Source organism: Oryzias latipes, chromosome 3 (genome assembly GCF_002234675.1).
Source record: "Oryzias latipes chromosome 3, ASM223467v1".
Classification (NCBI taxonomy): Eukaryota; Metazoa; Chordata; class Actinopteri; order Beloniformes; family Adrianichthyidae; genus Oryzias; species Oryzias latipes.
This window is the reverse complement of record NC_019861.2, coordinates 10,211,970-10,234,227: the sequence shown is the minus strand read 5'-3', so window position 1 is coordinate 10,234,227 and position 22,258 is coordinate 10,211,970. Positions and strand designations below refer to the sequence as shown.

At 39.7% G+C, this 22,258-nt stretch overlaps 1 protein-coding gene across 2 annotated transcripts in view; it reads left to right on the top strand.

The window, feature by feature from the left end:
* The window catches only part of tspan4 (tetraspanin 4), a 287,641-nt gene that overhangs the window by 252,522 nt on the left and 12,861 nt on the right, over positions 1–22,258 (top strand). For both annotated transcript variants that reach the window (XM_011487843.3, XM_004066855.4), the window contains one exon: positions 4,797–4,928. In XM_011487843.3, the coding sequence (XP_011486145.1) occupies positions 4,797–4,928 (132 nt within the window). The remainder of the gene's footprint in view (positions 1–4,796; positions 4,929–22,258) is intronic.

The following is a 22,258-nucleotide window of genomic DNA, read 5'->3' as shown; positions in this document are numbered from 1 at the left end:
AGAAAGGTACTTTCCATTTTTCTCAGTACAAGATAAGTTGCTGATGTGAAGAAACTAATTCTTTATATTAGGCTCCATAATAACTCTTTGTTTATCTAGATTACAGCTCACACCGCAGGGGAGCAACAAGGGAGCTGCTGAGATTTTCTTTTTCTGCAGTCTCAGTCTGTTTCTTGAGTAGATTCATTGCTTAACTTGGATCTCCTTTTTATTTTGGATCAAATGTTTTCTGGCTCTTACAAAAGCTCAGAGAAATAATAAAGGTTATCGAGAACGTAAACCAAAGAGTTTTAGTGAAATGGAGGCCACAGATCACAAGAAATAGATGAGGTTTTTAAAAAGATGAACCACAAACCGATGAACAAGTGTTATGTTTGCAGCATATCATAACAGAAAAAGGTTACTCTAAATAAAGGGTAAAATACTTGAGTTGGTAAAAAAAAAAAAAAGTTATCTTTGTATTTTCAGGATTTAAAATTCAATTACAGAGTTATTTCTTTATCTGCTTTTGCCAGTGAACTCAGAGTTTAATGATTTGAATTCGATTTGAACTTTGAACATTTTGAACTAATTGCAAATATGTCATTTTCTTTCACAAAAAAGTGAAAGAAAAACTGTTTGAAAAGCAGACATTGGGAATTAAAATTGCAAAGGGGGCTGCTGCTGCTGCTGGAAAATCCCTCCGGGAGACATCAAAAGATAGATGGGAGACTTCAGGGCTTTTTGAATCCACTGTTATGGCTTGTAGTTTAGTTCCATTTATTAAAGCTTTGCTCCAGCCTGCCTGCATGCATCTCGTGGCTAGAAGGCGTGCTGTGCTCTGTGAAACGTTTGAGTTTGTGTCAGCTGTGACAAAAAGTAGATATTGATTACATCAACATCTATGGCCTTCCAAATGAATGCATGCACATGACCGCTAAAATACAGTTCTTTCTGCATGCCATTCATTAACTTTGTAGGATTTCTGCAACCACCTTAAAAATGTCCTCAATAGGAAAGTACACTTCATTACCACGGGTATTTTCTCACCTGCCTTGACTCACATATGAACTGAAGTGCCGTCCCATTCCGACATTATATTGGTCCACCTTTTGCAGCTATCAAGGAGAATTCACACCGGACATGATTACCGTGTCGAGTGTTGGGAGAAAGCAGTGGATAACTGAATCCAAGTGCGGACACAAACTGGTAGAAGTTATTTATTTTGACTTGGCAGGTAGACTGGTAGGCAGGCAGGCAAACTGGTAAGCAGGCAAGCAGGCAGACTGGAAAGAGATGCAAAAGGTATTTCAGTTGTTCTTGGGTGTAAAGGATTGTTCAGAAGCCAAGGACTTGTTACCACAGGGTGAACAATAATCTGGCGCTGCCTGGAGTCTGTGATGGCCAGTAGGTGTGGAGGTGCTGATTGTGGAGATGAGCAGAAGGTGTTGTGTCCCAGCAGGAGGCATGCTCAACAGAACCACAACAGTACCCCCCCCAACGGGAGCCACCAGGCGACAGAAAACGGTCCGGACAACGACGGCGAAGATCCCGCATCAGGGAGGCATCCAAGATAAAGGTTAGAGGAACCCAGGCACGCTCCTCCGGGCCATACCCCACCCAACTAGGTACTGGAACTCCAGACCACGTCTACGAACATCCAGAAGACGTCAGACAGAGTAGGCGGGCCGGCCACCCACCAACCGGGCGGGAGGAGGGGGCTTGGAAGGAGGGACCAAGGCACTGGAACAGACTGGCTTGAGGTAGGAGACATGGAAAACGGGATGAACCTTCATGGAGGCAGGGACCCAGAGCTTGACCGCAGACAGGCCGTTTTCCGTCGCCTGGATGAGCCAATCTCATCAGGCCAATCTCCAATCCAATCTCCGAACCCGCGGATGTGCAGCTGGACAGATGGCACAGCAACCTCCTCCTCCTGGGCTGGAAACAGGGGTGGCTGAAACCCCAGAGAGCATTTAAATGGTGACAGACAGCAGAGCAGGTGAGGAAATTAGGCATACTCAACCCAGTCCAAGTAATCACTTCAGGGGGAGGGGTTTGCCTCAGTCACACAGGGCTGTCTCCAGATCCTGGCTGGCGCGTCCGGCCTGTCCGTTGGTCTGAGGGGTGGAAACCTGCGGACAGACTAACGGCAGCACCAATGGAACGACAAAAACCTTCCAAACTTGGGAAGAGAATTGAGGGTCTCTATCCAACACAATTTTAGCAGGAAGCCAGTGAAGGCGGAAAACGTGACGGACAAGGAGGTTGGCAGTGGCAATAGCAGAGGGTAGTTTGGGAAGGGCCACATAATGGACAGCTTTGGAAAAACGATCCACAATAGTAAGTATGGTGGTGTTACCTCGAGACGAGGGCAAACCGTTAACAAAATCCAAAGCGATATGAGACCAAGGCAGGTGGCCAGGAACGGATAGAGGACGAATGAGACCAGCAGGGGGTTGATGTGAGGCCTAATTACGAGCACATGTTGGGCAGCCAGTAACATACTGCCATAAGTCCTTCTCCAAGGTTGGCCACCAGAATCTGCGTCTCAGCAGGGAGCTGGTTCGGGCCCCACCAGGATGACATGTACGGCGAGAGGTGTGTCCCCACTGGATGACCTGTGAGCGGACAGAGTCTGGCGCAAAAAGGTGATTAGCAGGGCCTGTACCTGGATCTGGTTGTTGTTGCTGGGCCCCCAAAACCTTGCCCTCTATCTCTCAGGAGACAGCAGCAAGGGTGCACGATGAAGGAAGGATGGGTTACGGCAATGTTGGTGTATGTAGGGTAAACTGGCGAGACCAGTGTCTCCAATGTTCCAGAGCTAGCTTAACAGCCAACAACTCCCGATCTTCCACATGGTAATTTCTCTCAGCTGGGGTCAGGTGCCGGGAGAAAAACGCACAGGGATGCAATTTTTGTGTGTCCATTGATTGTTTTGACAGAATGGTTCCTACCCCAGTGTCAGATGCGTCTACCTCCAGGATGAATTAGAGGTTAGGATCAGGATGGCGAAGAACAGGGGCTGATGAGAATCTCTTTCAGCGTGGAGAAGGCCTTAGCTGCCTCCCCCGACCAGTGGAAAGAGACAGACGGAGAAGTTAATCTTATTAGGGGAGCAGCTATCTGACTGTAATTTCGGATGAACCTGCGGTAGAAATTGGTGAACCCCAGAAAATGTTGTAGTTGTTTACAGTGATGGGGGTAGGCCAGTCTGCTACAGCTCGTATCTTTTCAGGGTCAGCTTTGACCTGCTTGTTCTTAAAGATGTAGCAGAGGAAGGATATGGAGGTGGTGTGGAACTGGCACTTCTCAGCTTTCACGAATAACCGGTTTTCCAATAGTTTCCGTAACACTTGTCGTACCTGTTGGATGTGCTCAGTGACTGAGGGGGAGAAGATGAGGATGTTATCTAGATAGACAAACACAAACCGGTTCAAGAAATCTCTTAGGACATCGTTTACAAGTGCTTGGAAAACTGCGGGGGCATTACAAAGACCAAAAGGCATAACCGGGTATTCGAAGTGGCCTAGTGGAGTGTTGAAGGCAGTCTTCCATTCATCTCCCTCCTTCATCCTCACCAGATGGTAGGCATTTCGAAGGTCTAGTTTGGAGAAGATTGTGCCATCCTGGAGAGATTTAAAAGCTGAATCAATGAGTGGCAGGGGATTTTTGTTCTTCACAGTGATGTTGTTCAATCCCCAGAAATCAATGCAGGGACGGAGAGTACCCTCTTTCTTCGTGACAAAGAAAAACCCAGCTGCCACTGGAGCCGCTACTCTACAAAAATGGCAAACGCACAATATAGTGCTCTATGTAGTGAGTAGTGGAGGAATTTGAATGCAACCAATTTTAGCTTGACTCCCAAAATGGCGTGATGTCATAGAATGTATATTTCTCTCCTTGTTTGCTCTTTACTGCTCCTGCCTGCCTTTGAGCAGCTTTTAAGAGATCCAAGCCCATTAAATGCGGTCCCCTTCCTTCCGAGTCTCTCTCATATCTGCTGAATCGCAGAATTGATTATGTGGTAGATGTCCCAGGAGCAAAGTTCACCTTGAATAAAATTTGCGGAAACTTATGAAACTCAGAACAAATGTACAGAGAGTGAAAGACGATTCAAGCACTTAATAAGAAGCAATCCTGAAGACACTGCATGAATGCAGCAGTAAAATCTCCCGCAAACCACACGAAACTGACATCTCTTCAAGATGCTTATATTTGCATAATTTATATGAACATGATTTTGAGCTCCTCAGTTAAGTGCCTTTTTCGGGAGTTTAGATTCAGCTGTACTTGGTGATAAATCAAAGTGTAGCATCAGAGGGTGAGCTTTAAATTCAGTCAGTTAAATGGAAGTCAGTTCCCTACTCTGCATGCTGTGCATGTAAACAGCTAGGCTGCATCAGTCCTGTGTGAAAATAATGTCAAAGAGATGAACAAAACAACCAAGGCACTGATTCTTTTTATGTGCACTGATGGAAGGAATTTCAGGCAAAGTCATGATCCCTGATCAAAAATCGATAGCAGTCACAGATCAAGCCGATAGAACATAGTCAGATGGGCTGTAAACATAGGACCTCTGAAATCAAACACTCAGAGGCATCAACAAATCCATACCAAGTAGATGAGATATTTTTGGCTGGTATGTATGTGGATTTTTTTTAAACCTATTTTCTAGCAGTGAAAAATTTAAATTGGAGTGATTCAAAGATGCAAATTTGTTTTCACAAAACGTCTTCCGAAACAATCTCAATGTGCAGATAAGTGATTTGTTTTTTTCTGTCTAAAAATCCGTCTTCAAACTTTGTTTTGTGCAGTTTCGTTGCTGTGGAGTGACCAACCACACAGACTGGTTCGAGGTCTACAATGCCTCACGCGTGCCAGACTCCTGCTGTCTGGAGTACAGCGACAACTGTGGATTGGACAATCCGGGGACGTGGTGGACTGCGGTAAGTTTCTACATTTGAAAAGAAAGGTCCCCAAAACGGCAGGAATATTCGCAGACATTTTTACATAAAGTGTTGCTTTTTGTATTTTATTTTTTTCATTTAGACAGTTTGATCTGATTCTGATAGGAAAAAAGCCCTGGATAACCATATAAAAGAGACTCCAGGGGATTGGTTAACCCATTATCACCAGAACTTTACATGTTACCACAACACCTGTTAACGCAATCAACTAAATTCCATGGGATTCGGAAGTGGAGAAAAGCAGCCTTGAGCTAATATGAGAGACTTTAGTGAAGTAATTATGCAGTTGATGTAAATCAGCGCAATCTGTCACAGTAAAAAGCATAATGCAACACTCTTCGTTAGCAATGTGTATATACGATCTGAAAAGCCGCTTTTCTCGATATAAGAATCAGCAGATTCACATTGATCTTGTATACGGTCAAAGAGTTACAGGTTATTCAAAGTCACAAATGTTAAAATTGACAAGATGCACGATCTTGTTTGAGCATTTATGTGAAAGTGTGAAACTCATGGGAAGGAAGGTAAAAAGAAAAAAGGAAATACAGAACGATTCCCAGTCGACCGCAAATCCATTCTTATCCAATGATCCGTTCCGTCTGTTTGTGAATGCAACATCTCTACTTTGTTTTTGATGTTAATAGTATACTTTTGTGTGTAAGTAGTACGTCATTTTATTTTCGTGTGCGCGAAGAATGTGCGAGCACTCCGCGATGGCGCAAGCCTCAGGCTACCGGGCAACTCGTGGCCGGTGGCACTTGATATGGATGGCCGCCGACTGGCGATCCGGCTATGACCGACCAGCTGTCGCCCGATTTTGTACTAATCGCCTGACTGATTAATTCTGATATAATCCATTCTGATATATATATTTATGTAACTGACTAATTCTCCTGGTGGCAGTTGTATTTTAGCTTAACCCTTGTGCTATCTTGTGGAGTCCAGATGACCCCACCCTTACATTGACATGTTATCCCTACCATGACAAAGGTGGATAAAGGTGAAGAGGATTTAATGTAATCCATGGACATCAGCGAAGATCACAAATCACTGAAGAAAAAAAGTTCAGCGCACTGTCTTGTGGGGTCTAGATGACCCAACTCCCAATGTTACAGTGCCTTGGATACCACAAGGGTTAAGTCAAAGAGGGTGTATTAATCAGATGTCATTAAAGGGTTAAACAAGTTTTGTTCCCAAGACAGAGACAATGTCAGTGGTCGTAGTACATTGCATACAAACCTTTCCTAATTTTTTTCTTAGGTGATCAATTAAATGTATTTTTTTAACAGTAAGTCGACTCAGATTAGTTTTGCTTCATTTGCAATTTACACCAGATATGTTAAGGAAGGTCATCAGCTCCAAGCACAGTCCATTCAGTAAAACTCCAAGGTTACGAGTTACATTTTATTTTAAAAGTTAAGCAGGTTCCCTGTGGTCTTTAAGTTTCTCTTTTCCTCAGACTTTGCGTTGCTTTTGCGTAAATTTCAGGGATTCTGCCTCAACAAAGTGTCAAAATAGTGGTGTCAAGCCTTGGTGGTCCCTGTCAAGTGTGAACAATTGTATAAAGGACGTGTTTTTTGAATACCACCCCTAGAGAAAACTATATACGTCGTCTTCTTCAGGGTTTAGAAGTGTTTTCAAATCAAAACCTTTTGATCCCAGTATTTTAGTCAAATGTGTAAAAAAAAACAAATGTCTAGAAAGCTTAACGTTGTCCCTCTTTGATGAATCGTATTATCTTCAGACATTTTTTATTTCCAAGGATGATGACCAAAGGGGTTCACCTTATCCACACAGCCTCAAAAGAGCTCTCCTACATGCTTTGATCGTGTGATTTAATGAAATGGAGAGGATGAAAAGAGAGGGGTTCGTTGAAGTCAAAACAAACAATGCAGTAGTTTGGTGGCCCCGGCACTTCTTTGTTCTGTTTTTACGATAATGCAGAGCAATGCAGAACAAACTGCACGATGACTGCTGAAAAGTAGAAAAAGTAGAAAGATGTTCTTGGAAGCAAGGGAGCCTAAAACAATCCTATAATCCACCAGACGAAAGTAGTCAATAAGTGAAAAACAGACCACAGTGTCAGCATTCAAAAGTGATCCAGGCGGGGTCCCAATCCACATGCCATTCATCTGTGTGGGAATTTGAGACTGAGCTGATGAAAAGCCATCCAACCTCACAGATCTGAAATAGGACAGTAGAGAATTGATGTTTCCTGTGGTAGCAAACAAATAAGCTGCGGAGAACACTTTTCTACACCATTTTTAGCCATAATTTTTTCCCCACTATAGGCTGCACCAGCAAGTAAATGGTCTATTTCTTTTTCAACTTCCGTCATATGTAAGCTGCTCAAAACTATAGGGCGCATTAAGCGAGTCTGTCAGTCAGTCCCGCTTTATTAACTGCGTTCACAGTAACTCTAGGACTTGGCTGTAACACGCTACACGTTAGCCACGTTTGCGTATTCATAATAGCCTACCTGTAACTCCCAACTGTTAGCGCTAGGCCTGCACAATATACCGCAAATTTATCGTTATCGCAATATCCATCTCTGCAATATGCAAATCGCAAAAGACGGCGAATATCGCAATAAATCGCAAACCCAAAATGTGTTAAAACAATCTTCTAGCAGCTTGAAGCATTTAACGAATCAAATAAATCCCTTTATGCTTTGACCAATCAGATGGACGCCTTCCCATTGTTGACCAATCAGATGGAGGCCTATTATGTTAACCCTGGTCATGAAGAGCCTCAACCCTGCCTGTTTTCCAGCTCTTCTTAACTAGCTTGCTGTTGATTGGCTGACTCAAGTGATTTCACATCCTGATTGACTGAACACACCTGATTTTGGTTATCATTATCGAGCAGTCTAGGGAGAATTGGAAAACAGACAGGGTTGAGGCTCTTGAGGACCAGGGTTAGCCACCCTGACGTTTGTCCCCCATGTCGATGAGGGTCATTTGGAGTATAATTTTTAAACTGTTGCAATGAAATGGGAATGATGTTTTTGTTTATTTTTCTATTTGTTTATTTACTGCAAATTTATCGTTATCGCAATATTGATCACTAATATCGCATATCGCAAGTTTTCCTCATATTGTGCAGCCCTAGTTAGCGCTAAAACAAATGTTACTGTGAAAACGCTAACTCCCAACCTTGTTAGTAACATGAAAAGTTTGACTCAGCTACACGTTAGCTGTGTTAGGATCTTAACAGTAACACCCAAATTTGATTGCTACAAGGCGCTCCAGGTTGTAAAGTGCAGTTGTTGGTTTTTTTTTAATTAAGGCTTTTAAGTGCGCCTAATAGGGCGGGAAAATATGGTAGTTTAGGTCACATGTTTATGTTCAGAAGCTTTAGTTCAGAACAGGAAAGTCCACTTGACGGCAGTCTGAATACAGACCGGATTGGGTCTGGACCAAACAGTTTCCCCATATGAATACCTGAATCACCCTTAGTTTTATTTTAGATCATCTTTGAACCTAGGGAGAAATTAGCTGAATTTCCAATGCTGAAACTCATCAAATTAGCAGTATTGGGTTCATATTTGGTTTTCCATAAGGACACACATGCTGCTCCACCACGAGTGTCTTTAAAACTACAATTAGAGCAAACTATTTAAATTTTTCAGCACACAGAGATAGACTTCTGCTTTAAAATTGCACTTTAATAGCAGGAAAGTAAGCACACATACACATACACACACACACACACACAATGTGGGCTACAGAGATTTAGAGGTCTTTGGCCGGTGGTGCATTTCTGTAAGTCTTCACGGGAGTCTTAGGGAGCTGCAGAGCTGTTGAATACTGAGCAGGTTGAACTAATAAAACACGGATGCTTTGCTGCAGGAAGACCTGATTTCAACAAAAGCTCTCAGTTTTCCAGGAGTGATGCAGAGAAAGTGGTAGATCTGTTTAAGCAGATTGCATGTCAATAAATGAGCTCATCTATTGGCACTGAAGCAAAGGCTGAACAGAGTGTGTATTCATCAGTCCGCAGAGACCATTATACCCTGTCATTTTTGCAGATTTGCCATATTGAATATGTAACACTGGGTAGTTTTATTGAAATTGGCAGGATATTATGCTAATGGACTAATTTGCGCATGATTTAGTAAGAATAGACGTTTTTTTTATTAGTGAGGCAATTGAGCACATTGAGACGGAGTGTGGGAAAACTGGTATTAATTGCACATTAACTTAAAACTAAAATTATTCCACCTACCTGTGACCTGTCCGTCACACCAGCAAAGAGCGCTGCCAAGTGGGAAAGAAATCTGTTTTTGCCCCCTGTTTTAAATAAAAAATGTGTTTTCCCACATGAGAGCAGCCATCTGTTCCCACTGTGCACTTTTACTTTCATATTTTTGTTTCACTTTTGTACCAGAGGAGAACATGTTTTCATCTTTAAGAACTACAGAGTCACCTTCAATGTGCCTTTTTCTCCACAAAGTCTGAGAAAGCAGCTTTTAGGGCATTTTGATGTCTGACGTCTAATCCATTGAACAGAATCAGTCCTGTACAATGATCTCCCCTTGGCAGCTGATACATCAAACTGAGCTTTAGCCGAGCTTTTATGTCAACCTTTGACACCATAAAGCCGGGGCTTCCAATCATTTTGGGAACCTTAAAAAGAATTGTTTCTCATACAGACTTGGCAAGGGGAGAGCTGGAAAGTTTAAAAACTGCATTTTGGATTTATCTAACCAACAAATGGCATGGGGAAAAAAAGATATATAATGTATTATGAAGGCTTGTATATTTGTTTTTACCTTAAAAAAATTACATTACAGTATAGCATTGGATGAAATACATTTTAAACAATGGAATAAGAGATTTTAAAGAGCTAAGAGGGTTAAAAGTGTTACCGTATTATCCACTTTAAAAAATGCATTAAAAAGCCTCAATAAAAAAAAAAAAAAGCAGTGAGCCTAATTATCCAGGATACCTTATATATGGATTAAGTCTTGTTGTTTTTACTGATGTCCAGCGATTTGAAATGTACAAAGCGCTTAATATGTCAGTTCTTTTTTTTTTACAAGTTGCAGACAATGTTGGGTGTTATTAGTGAGTATGTTAACGTAGCTAAAATGCAGCAGTCTGGATTGTGGGTATGTACGAATTTCCACCCTAACCCCTACATTCATACATCGCCATTTTGTAGTGGGGTCTGAATCTACAATTCCATAATCGAGTGCCCTGGAAATTTCCCAGAAGTCTCTGCGAAAAACCAGTGTTTATCGTTGCTCACTAGATCGGCGAATATGGACCACAATGCATTGCGTTGGCACATTTATGAGTCCAACATCTTCTGAAGATAAAAACATTGATGGTTTATCAAAAATATATTTGAATGAATTTTTTTGATAAACCATCAATGTTTTTATCTTCAGAAGATGTTGGACTCATAAATAATCGTCGCAAAATGCTCATATTAATTCGATTTTAACTTCATGAAATCTATGACGTCAGACAGTTTTTTATTTTATTTGTGTTACTAACAAGGTTAGGAGTTTTAGGTATCATAAAAACGCTAATGTGTACTCTGCTAAAATGTGGGGGTTTCAAACTGTGTTTTCTTTTTTGTTTTTACATATTACTAACAAATTTGGTAGTAAGCGTAGTTTTTTTAATGGTACTAGCCTGTTTTTTTTACGTGTTGCTAACATGTTTGGAAGTTAGCGTGGTTACCATAAGCCTGCTTTAGTACTATCAGTTTGTTATTTTTCATTTTACAAACAAGGTTGGGAGTTACAGGTACGCTATTCTGAATACGATAACGTGGCTAATTCTTCTGTCATGGCTACTCTAACCTGGCTAACCTGTGGCGTGTTACAAACAAGTTCTAGAATGACTATGAATGCAGTTATTAAAGTCTGACTGACTGACATATTTATCTCTTTAGTCTTGCTCAATACGCCTTACAATTCAGTGTGCCTTATATTATATGGCATACGTTTGAAAATAGACCATTTACATTTCATATAATCCTATAGTGCAGAAAATATGGGAATCTGTGTACGTGGACGATATGATGCACCGTATCTGGCACTGTTTCCATAGAGAGATTGATCGTATTTGCAAACAAACACAATCTGTGGCGGGGTTCAGACACGGTGAGTGGATATTTATGAAGGATTGGGCGGATGGACAGAAAAACCTGCAGAGCAACCTGTGACTGACTCAGAGACACTTAAGACAAACATTGGAAATGACAGCCACTGACAATCACATGTGATTAACAGAATGAATGACAGCATTCTGCTGTTGCTGAGAGTCCTGTCTGCTGCCAGGTTAGATGAACAGGAATAAGTCTCCTTCACTCTGCAGCTACAGCTCTGACTGGAGCTGAAGTAGCAGCTCGGGGCTCCTCCACTCTCGAACAGGAGCCAAGAGAGGAGAGAAAACGTCTGATTGATGTTGTGTTGGCTTAACTCCTTCTCTCCTTCTCAGTGGGGACCAAAAGACAGTCTGAGCAGCTTGTTCTCTTTTCTTGATCTTCTCTGCGTCTTCTTTTCTATTTTACTGAACTAGGTCAGGTTACTGGTAAGTTAAATCATTTTCTTTTTTTTTTTTAACTTGTCCTGTCCAACAGCTAGGCAGACAGATGAGAGCTGAGGGCCTCTTGTGTTGGACATATTTTATTTTAACAAGAGGGGTTATTAATCTTCAGACAAACCAAAGGTATGTCTCAATAAACCCCTTTTGTAATTGAGGCCAAACTTTATTAATTTCAATCATGTCTGAAAATCTTTGGTGTTGGACCGGACGGAAAAGGAAAGAGGGGAAGAAGAGAGAGGGACGTTAGAGAGGGGGGGGTAGGGGGTGATAATAGGAGGGGAAGGGGGATAAGACCATGAAGCAGCATACAGCAACAAGTTTACTGGTTGTTAATCATTATGGTAAGGTTCAAATGCAGTACAAAAAGGGCGGGGCCCGTCCACACACACACTCAAATGTATTAAACACACCTGCTAGCTGCAAAAATGTCCACCTGTCGACATGTACACAAAACAGATAGTGTTCACACACGCATACTTATGCCTTATAACCAACTAGTGTGAAAAATTTCAGTCAGTCAGTCATGCAAACTGTTAGTGCAAAGGTGAGCTAACACCAGTGCTCAAGTTAAATCATTTTTGTCTCATGTATCTCTGTATCCCTCACGACGGAGGGATACAGAGCCCTCCGTCGTGAGATTTTCCCCTTTAAAAAAACTTTTGCGGACGACCCTATCCATCTAAATGCCCCAGCAATGGGAGGTATAGGGCAAGTTGGAGGGGTAAGGGTAGAATTCAGATTTGTCCTAATACTTCATCGTGGATATGCTATATCCTTTATTTTGCTGGTTTTATTGTACAGAGTAGACAGGATGCCGCTTCCTGTATTTCTATTTTTTCAATTTGCACCTAAGGTGGAAGTATAATGAGGAAACCTTGGATTCAGGGTATTTGTGAACATTTTCAAGAGAAATCTGACCTCCAAAACAGATGAGAAATAGAAAACTTGGTAACGTTTCACACCACATAATGAAGTGAGCTTCATCAAAGAAAACAAAGCCCATTTAGTTATTGGAGAATTATAAATAAATTTATTTCATCGTGGCAATACAAGCAAATCTGACAGGGTTTGACTCTCTACTTGAATTTAATCAACAGCAAACATTTACCACATGCTGATGAACATTAGAGCAATCAAAAGTTGATCATTTTGATTTGAACAATCTCGAGATGAAAAATGAAAGGTGTTTTGTAAGTTTTGCAGAGCTACTTTTTCATTTGACTCATACAATATTTGACTTATTTCCGAAAATAACACTTTTAAAGAAATATTTTTTCTTTTTACGGCTTTAATTTTACATATCGGTTTCCCAGAAAGGCTGTAACTTTGAATCTATTAGAATAACATTTCAGACTCTTGTGGGAGCTAAAGTTGCATTTCCCTGATTGATTCTAACTTTGTTTTCTTATAACTTTGCATTTGTTGAGGTGAAGTCTTAGGACTTTGAAAGTCTGCACACACCAGACAATCTGCAGAAGGATGAGAACTTGCAGCATCTGACATCTGCATGCTGAAAACATAAAATACTTACAGTACAGACAAAAAGTTTGGACACACATTCTCATTCAAAGAGTTTTCTTTATTTTCATGACTATGAAAATTGTAGATTCACACTGAAGGCATCAAAACTTTGAATTAACACATGTGGAATTATATACATAACAAAAAAAGTGTGAAACCACTGAAAATGCCATATTGTAGGTTCTTCACAGTAGTTTCCTCTTGGTCCTAAATTGGGATGATACATGAAAATAACAAAGGAGAAAAAAGACAGAACATTAACTATAAGCAAAAAGGTGTAGATTGAATTTTTTTTTTCTAATTTCTCCCATGGTGGTGAATGTGCGCTCAAAGATTTGATGATGTCCTTCTCATTCAGCCAGTTCACTGATGCTGCAAAAACTTTACCAAATACTTTCATTTTCTCAAGTAGGAAACATCTTTCTCTAAAAAAAATTTACATCCTACAGTAAGGACAGAAGAAAGATATAAAGAGAAAAACAAAAGTTTTCCTGATCCAATCAATAAGGAAAAAACTTTTTGTAAAAACAAAAAAAGTGAATTGCGAACTGACAACCGAAAGAAGGGAAAAAAAATCATCTTTGATTAGAAATCGCATATATGAAGATGTCACCCTCATTAGGCAGATATAAACATGAATTCGGGTTAAATTAGACAAAGGTTATGATCATAATGATAGATTAATTTGATTTGACAGCAGGAGCAACACAACAAAACTCCTTCTCTGACATTGATGATCACCATTAAGGATAAAAACATGAGACACTGGTGAGACATTTGGAGTCCAGCCATGCAAACGCTTTCAAGCAACATCACCATGAACAATAATGACAGTCATTTCTGTGCAGCATCTGATGATATTTGAAATGAACCATTTTGGAAAAGTGAAGTGTGGCTGTAGATACGACCCACTGCAGCAGATAAAATATCTCACGTCTCTCCGAAAAGAAATGTCACCCTACTTTGACCTTTTAGATCAGTTTGCAAAAAGTGATTCCAGGCACTTAATTCCACATAGAATGATGTTATTTTTTCAATTTTTTTGGTAAAAGTCTGATTAAATGTTCTTGTGTTTTTTTTAAATTCATATAAAGCAGATCATGGATTCAATATGAGTTTTCATTCAAGAGCTTTGGAAATCATTTCCATTTGTCATTCAGCACTCTGTGGATCTGTCCTCAATTTCAGAAACGAGATGCGTAACCTTTTAAAAAATGCCTGTCGTTCACTTCTCCTAAACACAAACGGCCCACACCTCTGGAAGGCTTTTCAGATGACGTGTGCTTACTTCCTGCAGTCCGCATCTCATTGGCTGTCATGCAGAGCTCTGAATTGCGGTGGTGTGAATGACATTTTGACAGAAAACAAACATGGCTTGTTTTGTATTTTGATTGCTCGCCTGCCGATTAAGAAGTCAGACGCCGCACTTCATGCTGAAGCACACAACCTTTCTCTTCTAACATATCAATGCTGTACTCACATCTGCCCATCTCATGCATCGCATATTCTGTTTCCTAGAAATTCATTTTTCCGCGATGCCCATACCGTGCCAGTGACAGCTTATCCAGCCTCCCAGTTTGAAATAAAATCAGGTGATACTCTTTTGGGATCTCTCTATTAGGTTTCATGTTTCAGAAGAAGTCACTGATCCCATTCAAGGCTACTATGTTAATGTCGTCGAAGCGCCCTTAGGGTTAATAGTTTTCTCTTCGCACAAACCAACACAAGCTTCATCTTTTGGTTTAGCTCTGAATTAAAACAAGCCGATTGTTGCAGAACTCAGAGAAGCTATTGCAAAAATTTTCTTTAGCTTTTTCTTCAAAATGATCTTTTTTTCTTTCCTTTTACTGACCGACTAATGAAATATGTGTGACCATATCTTTTGGGGATTTGTGCAGATAAAAAAGGGATCAGTGAAAACTAAAGACTCCAGGAACTTAATTTTAACACAAACTGAAAATAAATAAAATAACTTCAACAAAGATGAAGACTCAATAACCTCTTCATTGGAAATTGCTCCAGTGTCAATAAATGCTGCCTTTAGGAATTAACAGTGCTGTTAGTTAAGGTTGAAGCTACGTTCACACGGTGCGTTCAATGCCCACTTCCAATGAAAATTCGATATAAATGCACGATTCAGGCTTCTGCGTTCAAAACTCTTGCGTTCACGTGTTCATTTTCACAATAATTTTTGGGCTCTGTACAAAACATCAGGGACTCACCCATCAGGGATCTCATGCAAATCAACTTTATGAGCTTTTAAGTGTATTATAATTGTAATTTCTTACAAAAAACAACTCTAAAGTGGTATTTTGATACATTCAAACATGTCCGAGAATTCTTCTAACAACCTATGTTCTGAACACCAGCCAATCCACGTCACATTGTGACGTAGACCAGTGAGAAAACTCCCCTACCAGGAAGAGTCTGCACTGCCAGCTCCGCCCCCAGGCTATCACCCACTTTCTCCGAGCTAGCGATGACCGGCAAAACGCTTTTATTTTTTAAGCACAATATGTACATCCATCTTTGCAAAAGTTCAGATGTTGTTTGTTTTTGTAAGCGAAACACAGACACGCTGCCGAGACTGGCTCTAGGTTGATGTCATGAAATGGGCGGCGCCCACACATAGGGAAAGGCGGAGTCTCAGAGATCGAGTCGTCTAACTTCAGGGTAGAAAAAATGAGCAGTGGATGACTGACATTTCATAAAAAAAATCATTCTTTAGTTTGCGAAAGGTAATCAATTAGCTTATGGATATAGTACACTGTGAAAGGCTCAAGTTTAGCACGACATGGGCCCTTTAATTCACAGAAGTTCCAACTGTTTGAAAATTGATCAAGGAGGAGAAATTAAATCTTCACCCTTACGTGTGTAAGCATTTGCTTAACACACAGCATACCCGTTGAAGTAAATGTCCATGAATATTTTTGCTCTACATGCTTATTGAGTGGTCTATGACCTACAGTATACGGCCTGCCCAGTACAGGCTTATCCATTTTTCACCACATCCACCTGTAAGGACTGAGAGAGCGTTAATGCTCTCGAAGCTTTCTCCATACTCAGCAAATCTAAAAGTTCCCTTCGACACCACATTTAACCCTTGTGCTATCTTGTGGGGTCCAGATGACCCCACCCTTACATTGATGTGTTATCCCTACCATGACAAAGGTGAATAAAGGTGAAGAGGATTTCATGTAATCCATGGACACCAGTGAAGATCACTTTTCATTGAAGAAAAAAGGTTCAGCGCGCTGTCTTGTGGGGTCTAGATGACCCCACTCCCAATGTTAAAGTGCCTTTTGACCATAAGGCAAAACAAGCAGGTCTGTTAGTATAGAACGATTTCTACACAGGGTGATTTACAGAATAAATGCAGGTAAAAGAACATCGGCACAAATTGAAAATGAATCTGTGAAATGATATTAAATGTAATATAAGGTATTATGACAAAGGCTTTTTCAATTATAATTACAATCTCTAGAACACGATTGAAAGAGTGGAGCACAGGAAAGAGATCTTCAGCTGTCACGCACTAAGCAAAAAAGGAAAGCTTTGAATCTTTCTCAGAGTGGAAGCCTGTCTAACACCATCAGGAAGACCGTTTCAGATTCTAGCAGCATAAAACTGAATGCTGCCTCACTAAGTTTATTCCTGACACTGGGCACCAGACTGAGCTTTTCATTCTGATATGGTTCATATGGAACCAATGTGTCAGATATGAACATTAGCGCTAATCCATGAAGGGACTTAAACACAAGTAGAGATAATAGAAAGTCTCATCTGTGAGCAACAAAAAGCCAGTGCGACAGTATTTTCTGCTTATAGTCAAGGCCCAAACAGCAACGCTCTGGATGAACTGTAGCTGCCTTGCAGCATGTCCAGTGAGCAAGCTGTTATGGGAATTCAACATGTGAGATCTCATGTGAATGAACATCTCTAGTTCTGGTTTAGACAGGAAACAGCAGACTCTACTTCCTGAGGAAGCTGAGGTCATTTGATGTGTGCAGCAAGATGCTGGGGATCTTCTACCAGTCTGTGGTGGCCAGCACCTTGTTCTCCTCTGTGGTCTGCTGGGGAAGCAGCATTGCAGTCAGTGACACCAACAGACTGAACAAGCTGATCAGGAAGGCGGGTTCTGTCATTGGCTGCAAACAGGAAACCTTTGAAGCAGTGATGGAGAGGAGGTCACTGAACAAGCTCTTATCCATCATGGACAACCCAGAGCATCCTCTCCACCCTGTTCTGGACAAACAGCGGAGCTCCTTCTCTAGAAGGCTCAGACAGCTCCGCTCCAAAACTGCCCGGTACCAGAAATCCTTCCTGCCAAATACTATAACCCTGTTCAATAATTCACAATGCAGAAGATAACCTTTGCACATTTTTTTTTCTCTTTTCTTTATTTTGCACATTTCTTTTGCACATCTCTTTACCTGCACTGTTATGTAAATAGCTCTTTAAATTATACCACATTTTCCTTGTTCTCTTTTTTTATTTTTATTTATATTATTCTTACTCTTTTTTTCCTGTCAGTTGTTATGGTAACGAACAAATTTCCCACGTGTGGGATCAATAAAGTATTTCTGATTCTGATTCTGATTCTGAAACATTTGATTCTAGCAATTTTTGAAAGATGTCAAACTGCTGGTGATATTACAGATTTTAGCGTGTTGAAATTTAGGCCGCAGTCACAATTACCGTATGTTCGGAGTAAAAGCCTAAACTTTTTTCTACCTTACTTACCTTACTGATGTTGAAGAGATACACGGCCCTCTGTCAAACTGTTTGGTGGTGATTTTGTGGATATGCTAATGTGGCTAACGTTTAGCGTGTCCGACTGTGCTTTCTTTCCTAAGTTAGTGTAGTCACAGTAACGTTTATTTTAGCGGTAGCAGTCTGTTTTTTTACGTGTTGCAAACAAGGTTAGGAGTTACGAATATTATAATTATGCTAACGCAGCTAACATGCTGTGTCAAAAAGTTTTTTTTTAATATGTTATTAACAAGGTTGCAGTTAGCTTAGCGAGGCTCAACGTTTGTTTTAGCGGTATCAGTCTTTTTTTTTGCGTGTTATAAACAAGGTTGGAAGTTGCAGGTATTGTGAATATGCTAACATAGCTAATGCGTTTAATGAGGCTTATGTAGCATGTTACAAACAAGTTTTAGAGTTACTGTGAATGCAGTTAAACAAAATCTGACTGACAGACTTAACTCTGACTCTTTAGCTTAATGCACCTTATTGGTGCGCCTTATATATGACAAATGTTTGATAATAGTTTATCTATTGACGGTGCGCCTTATAATCTGGTGTGCCCTCTGTTGCAGAAAATATAGTACACCTAGATTCCTAATTTAACTTGTAAGTATTTGGAAAAAGAGACTGAAGGAGACAATATTTACATGAAGAACCTACCTATTGTGTGTCATTGATTTGACACTGGTTTGATTATTAAAAATCACAGGAAAAAAGTCAGTACAGAAAACCTGACTTCATGTCTTCATTGACATAAGTCCTTTTTATGTATCTATGAAGATCCTGACAATAAGACATTTTTTTATTTTTTACTCTAATTTGGTGTTTTTTGGTCTTCCAAATTTCTAGTTATTTGTCTCGATCCAATCTGTTATCACTTACAGTTGTTATGGTATTTTTCCAATCAAAAAAAGAAATTTATCTCCAGACAAATGTAACACATAGAAAAGTATTTAAGGTTTTTAACACATTTGCTAAAAGCTAAAATTAACAAAATCTAGTTTCATAAACTTAGATTTGTTCATATTTTTTAGTTTATTTTATAAATAACATTTGAAATTGATTTTTTGTTATTTGTTAGTTTGTTGTTTGTTAGTTTGTCACTGATTCTCACCAATGGTGGGAATGACAACATTTAAAAAAAAAGGATTAAATTTACTTTTATGGAACAAACTTAGAAAACAAAACTATTCCTAATGAGCTTTGAAGTAACTAATGTTTTTTTTTTCAAAGAAGAGAAAAGCTTTTGAGTTTAAACTTCAAACTATATTCATTTGTATAGCGCCTTTTATTCAACTGAAACACAAAGCGCTTTACATTAAGCAAATTAAAGACAATAACAAATACACTCAACACATACACACAAGGAAAAAGGACATTTAGATAAAATTAGTACCCCTCTTTCCACCCACCCAGTTCCCCCAATATAACCCTTGTAGCAGAACTAAACGAAGACCTGAGAACTGCAGCTCTAAGAAACCAGTCTGGCTCGGTACTGCTATCCAGAAACAGTATTTATGGAGATCCATTCATTCCAAGGCCCAGCCCAACCACAGGGGGTCATCGCCAGTAAAGGGCAGTGCGGGGCCCACTCTACGGCTATTAGATCACAGAGCAGGACTTCCACCGCCCCAATGACAATGGGCACTGCAGCAACACAGTAACATGCTGAACTAGAAATGTAAAATCTGTGATTTGATTTCAATACTCTATTTAATATTTCTAATGTTCTATATTAAAAGTTTAAAAAAGCACAGCTCTTTATTTCTTGGAAGACAGGGTAGATAAGTAGGTGGGAAGCTGCCAGGTTAAGGGGAAACTGAGGTGAAGGTAACGATGATGAGTTTGTTGACACCAGACAGCTAAATCATCGCCGACCGCCCGTCTGACTCTGGGCACATGACATCAATCCTCTTAACAAGCCCACTCTGACACCATCAGGATGGTGAACTTCCAAAACTGTTTCATCCAGAATTCTTTATTTTACAACAACTATCATTAAAATCGTGTGGTTTCTTTCATGCGTGGTTCATAAGTAAATTAGAAACATCATGTTACACGGATATAATGAAATCACCAAAAACAAAGTCAATAAAAAAATGAGGGAACGGGACAATTGAGTGTATTTTTTTTCGTTCAGATAACAACTGCATTCTGCTATTTGAAAAAATTTGGCTTTTAATAACAAAACGGGACATATGATTGGTGAAAACAAACAAAATCCAGTGGTTTTTCAGTCTTCTGCTCCTGATTGTGTATTTACATTAGAAAAAATGCTAAAAAGGGAGGAAGAAAATTGTTGCTACTTCTCAGTCTTAGATTCTTAGTCTGATTTTCAAATATATTGTATGTTGAATAATAACTAATATTTACATTTTGATTTAATTTAATAACCATTGAATCACAATAACAAGCAACAAACTTCTACTTCAGGACTGACCTAAAAACCAAATCACCATCATGCAAAGCCATAAGTCTGTTCCATGAAAACGTTATTGATTTTAACTTTACTTAAGATCTAGCCATTGACTAGTGTAAACAGTTTTTTGTTTCCATCTTTTTAATGTCTGTTAATCCACTGAATTCCAGATTTTCATGTTGGGGAACCGTTTTTAAAAGCCAGGGTTATTTCCAACAATGATCAACTTTTGTTCTGTATAATTTAGCTTGAGGTTTTTGTTTTAACTGTGCATGGAAGTGCTGACAGCATTTGTCTCTTCATGGTGCAAAGGGACAGGTAAACTGATAAGTTGTTTCAACTTGTTAAAAGGTAATTCTGATGTAGAAGGACATTTATCAAGAAAATGAAGTGTCTGAGGATTTCTGAAAAACGTTAATCAGGAGCAGATGAAGAAAAGCAGTTTGAAAAAGATTGTATTTGTGATGCAGAAGATATGATGGGCAGGCATCAAGCCCCCTGCTGTAAACTAGCAAGAGAGAATGTAAATGGGTAGATGATGGGAAGTGGTGGTGGGCTCACTCTATGTCAAAAGTCCCACTGACAACTCAGAGGTGAATTTCTAATAAGGTCCCGCTACTCTGTAGAAACTGTCTTAAAAAAACCCAAAAGATGATCATAGTGGATATTTAAAGTCCAGTGCGGGCATGATGATGTGTTCTTCAGCATCGTGGCTGTGTGGTCAAAGCAGAGCTAAATTGGAGAAACATATCTGCAAAAATAGAATCAAAGTTTAGAATAAGTCATTTTGATGCAGTCATCTTCAGATATCGATTCGGTTTTAGAGCTCCACTGTGCACCTCTGAGTCAACCATGAACTCTTCTGTGTGCCTCAGCATCCTAATGTTAGACCATCTCCCTCAAATGAGTCGTGAACACAACAGCTAAGGGAAAGAAATAATATATCATCCAAATAACATTATAATATGAAATCACAAAACTAAAAATCTTTCTTTTTCATAATACATTCACATCTGTGGCTCTCCTACAGTAGTTAAAGTTTTTTTTAACCAGGACAGAGCAAATAGTTTAGGTAACACAATTCTGAAAATCTACAGGACTAGCAAGGTTGTTTTTGCTCCTTAAGGCCACACCAACCACCTCAGTTTGCTTCACCTGTTTACCGTCAGGTTTGTTTTAGCTCTCAGCATCGTGTGAGCCACAGCCCCCTGACCCTGGCACTGTTCAGGAGGAATTATGGGAACAGCAGGATCTCCTCATGCACAATCCACAAGCTTGTTTCCTCAAGCTGTGAGAGTGCTCACACACTGGGGCCAAACTCTCCTCAATCCCCTTACATATGCTTCATTGTCAAGGCCAAAGAAGGCTCTGACTACATCATCTTTAATCCTTTTGTTGTAAGTTGCAAAGTTTGTCTTTTAGTGACAGCAGTGTTTGAACTAATGAATTATTTTGGCAATAAAACTGAGTAAAATATGCATGGTTGCCTTGCTAATACAAATTTCAACACCACTAAAACAGGGTAAGATGGCATTTGTATGGTGGCCCTGAAGGAGCAAATCACTCAAGGTCAAAACATTTTAAAGATCAACGACAATTACAAAAGCATCAATTGCATTTTAGAAATCAGAACAACATTACAAAAGCTAAAAAGTAAAAAAAATTAATAATAACAAATGAAGGGGGAGGGGTAAATTCAATAAATCAAACTGAAATTTAAAAAAAATAAAATAAAATTAGAAATTATCCCTTTTTTGCATTTTTTTTTTGTCAAACACAGGAAAGCTGAATATACTCAGCTCTTGACAAATACTGATTGTATAAACATGATATTTCTCATTGATTATCTTCCACATTGACACTAAACACGTGCTGCTTATTTTATCATTACAACATGAGTCATTTGGTGGGAATTTTTTTAAATTTAGTTTAAATAAAAACACATTTTTGTAATCAAAAATCCCCAGTGGTGGTGAATTTACGCTCAAACATTTGATAAGGACACTCACACTGTTTGTGCTACTCCTTATCAATTTTTTCATATGTACGGTGGC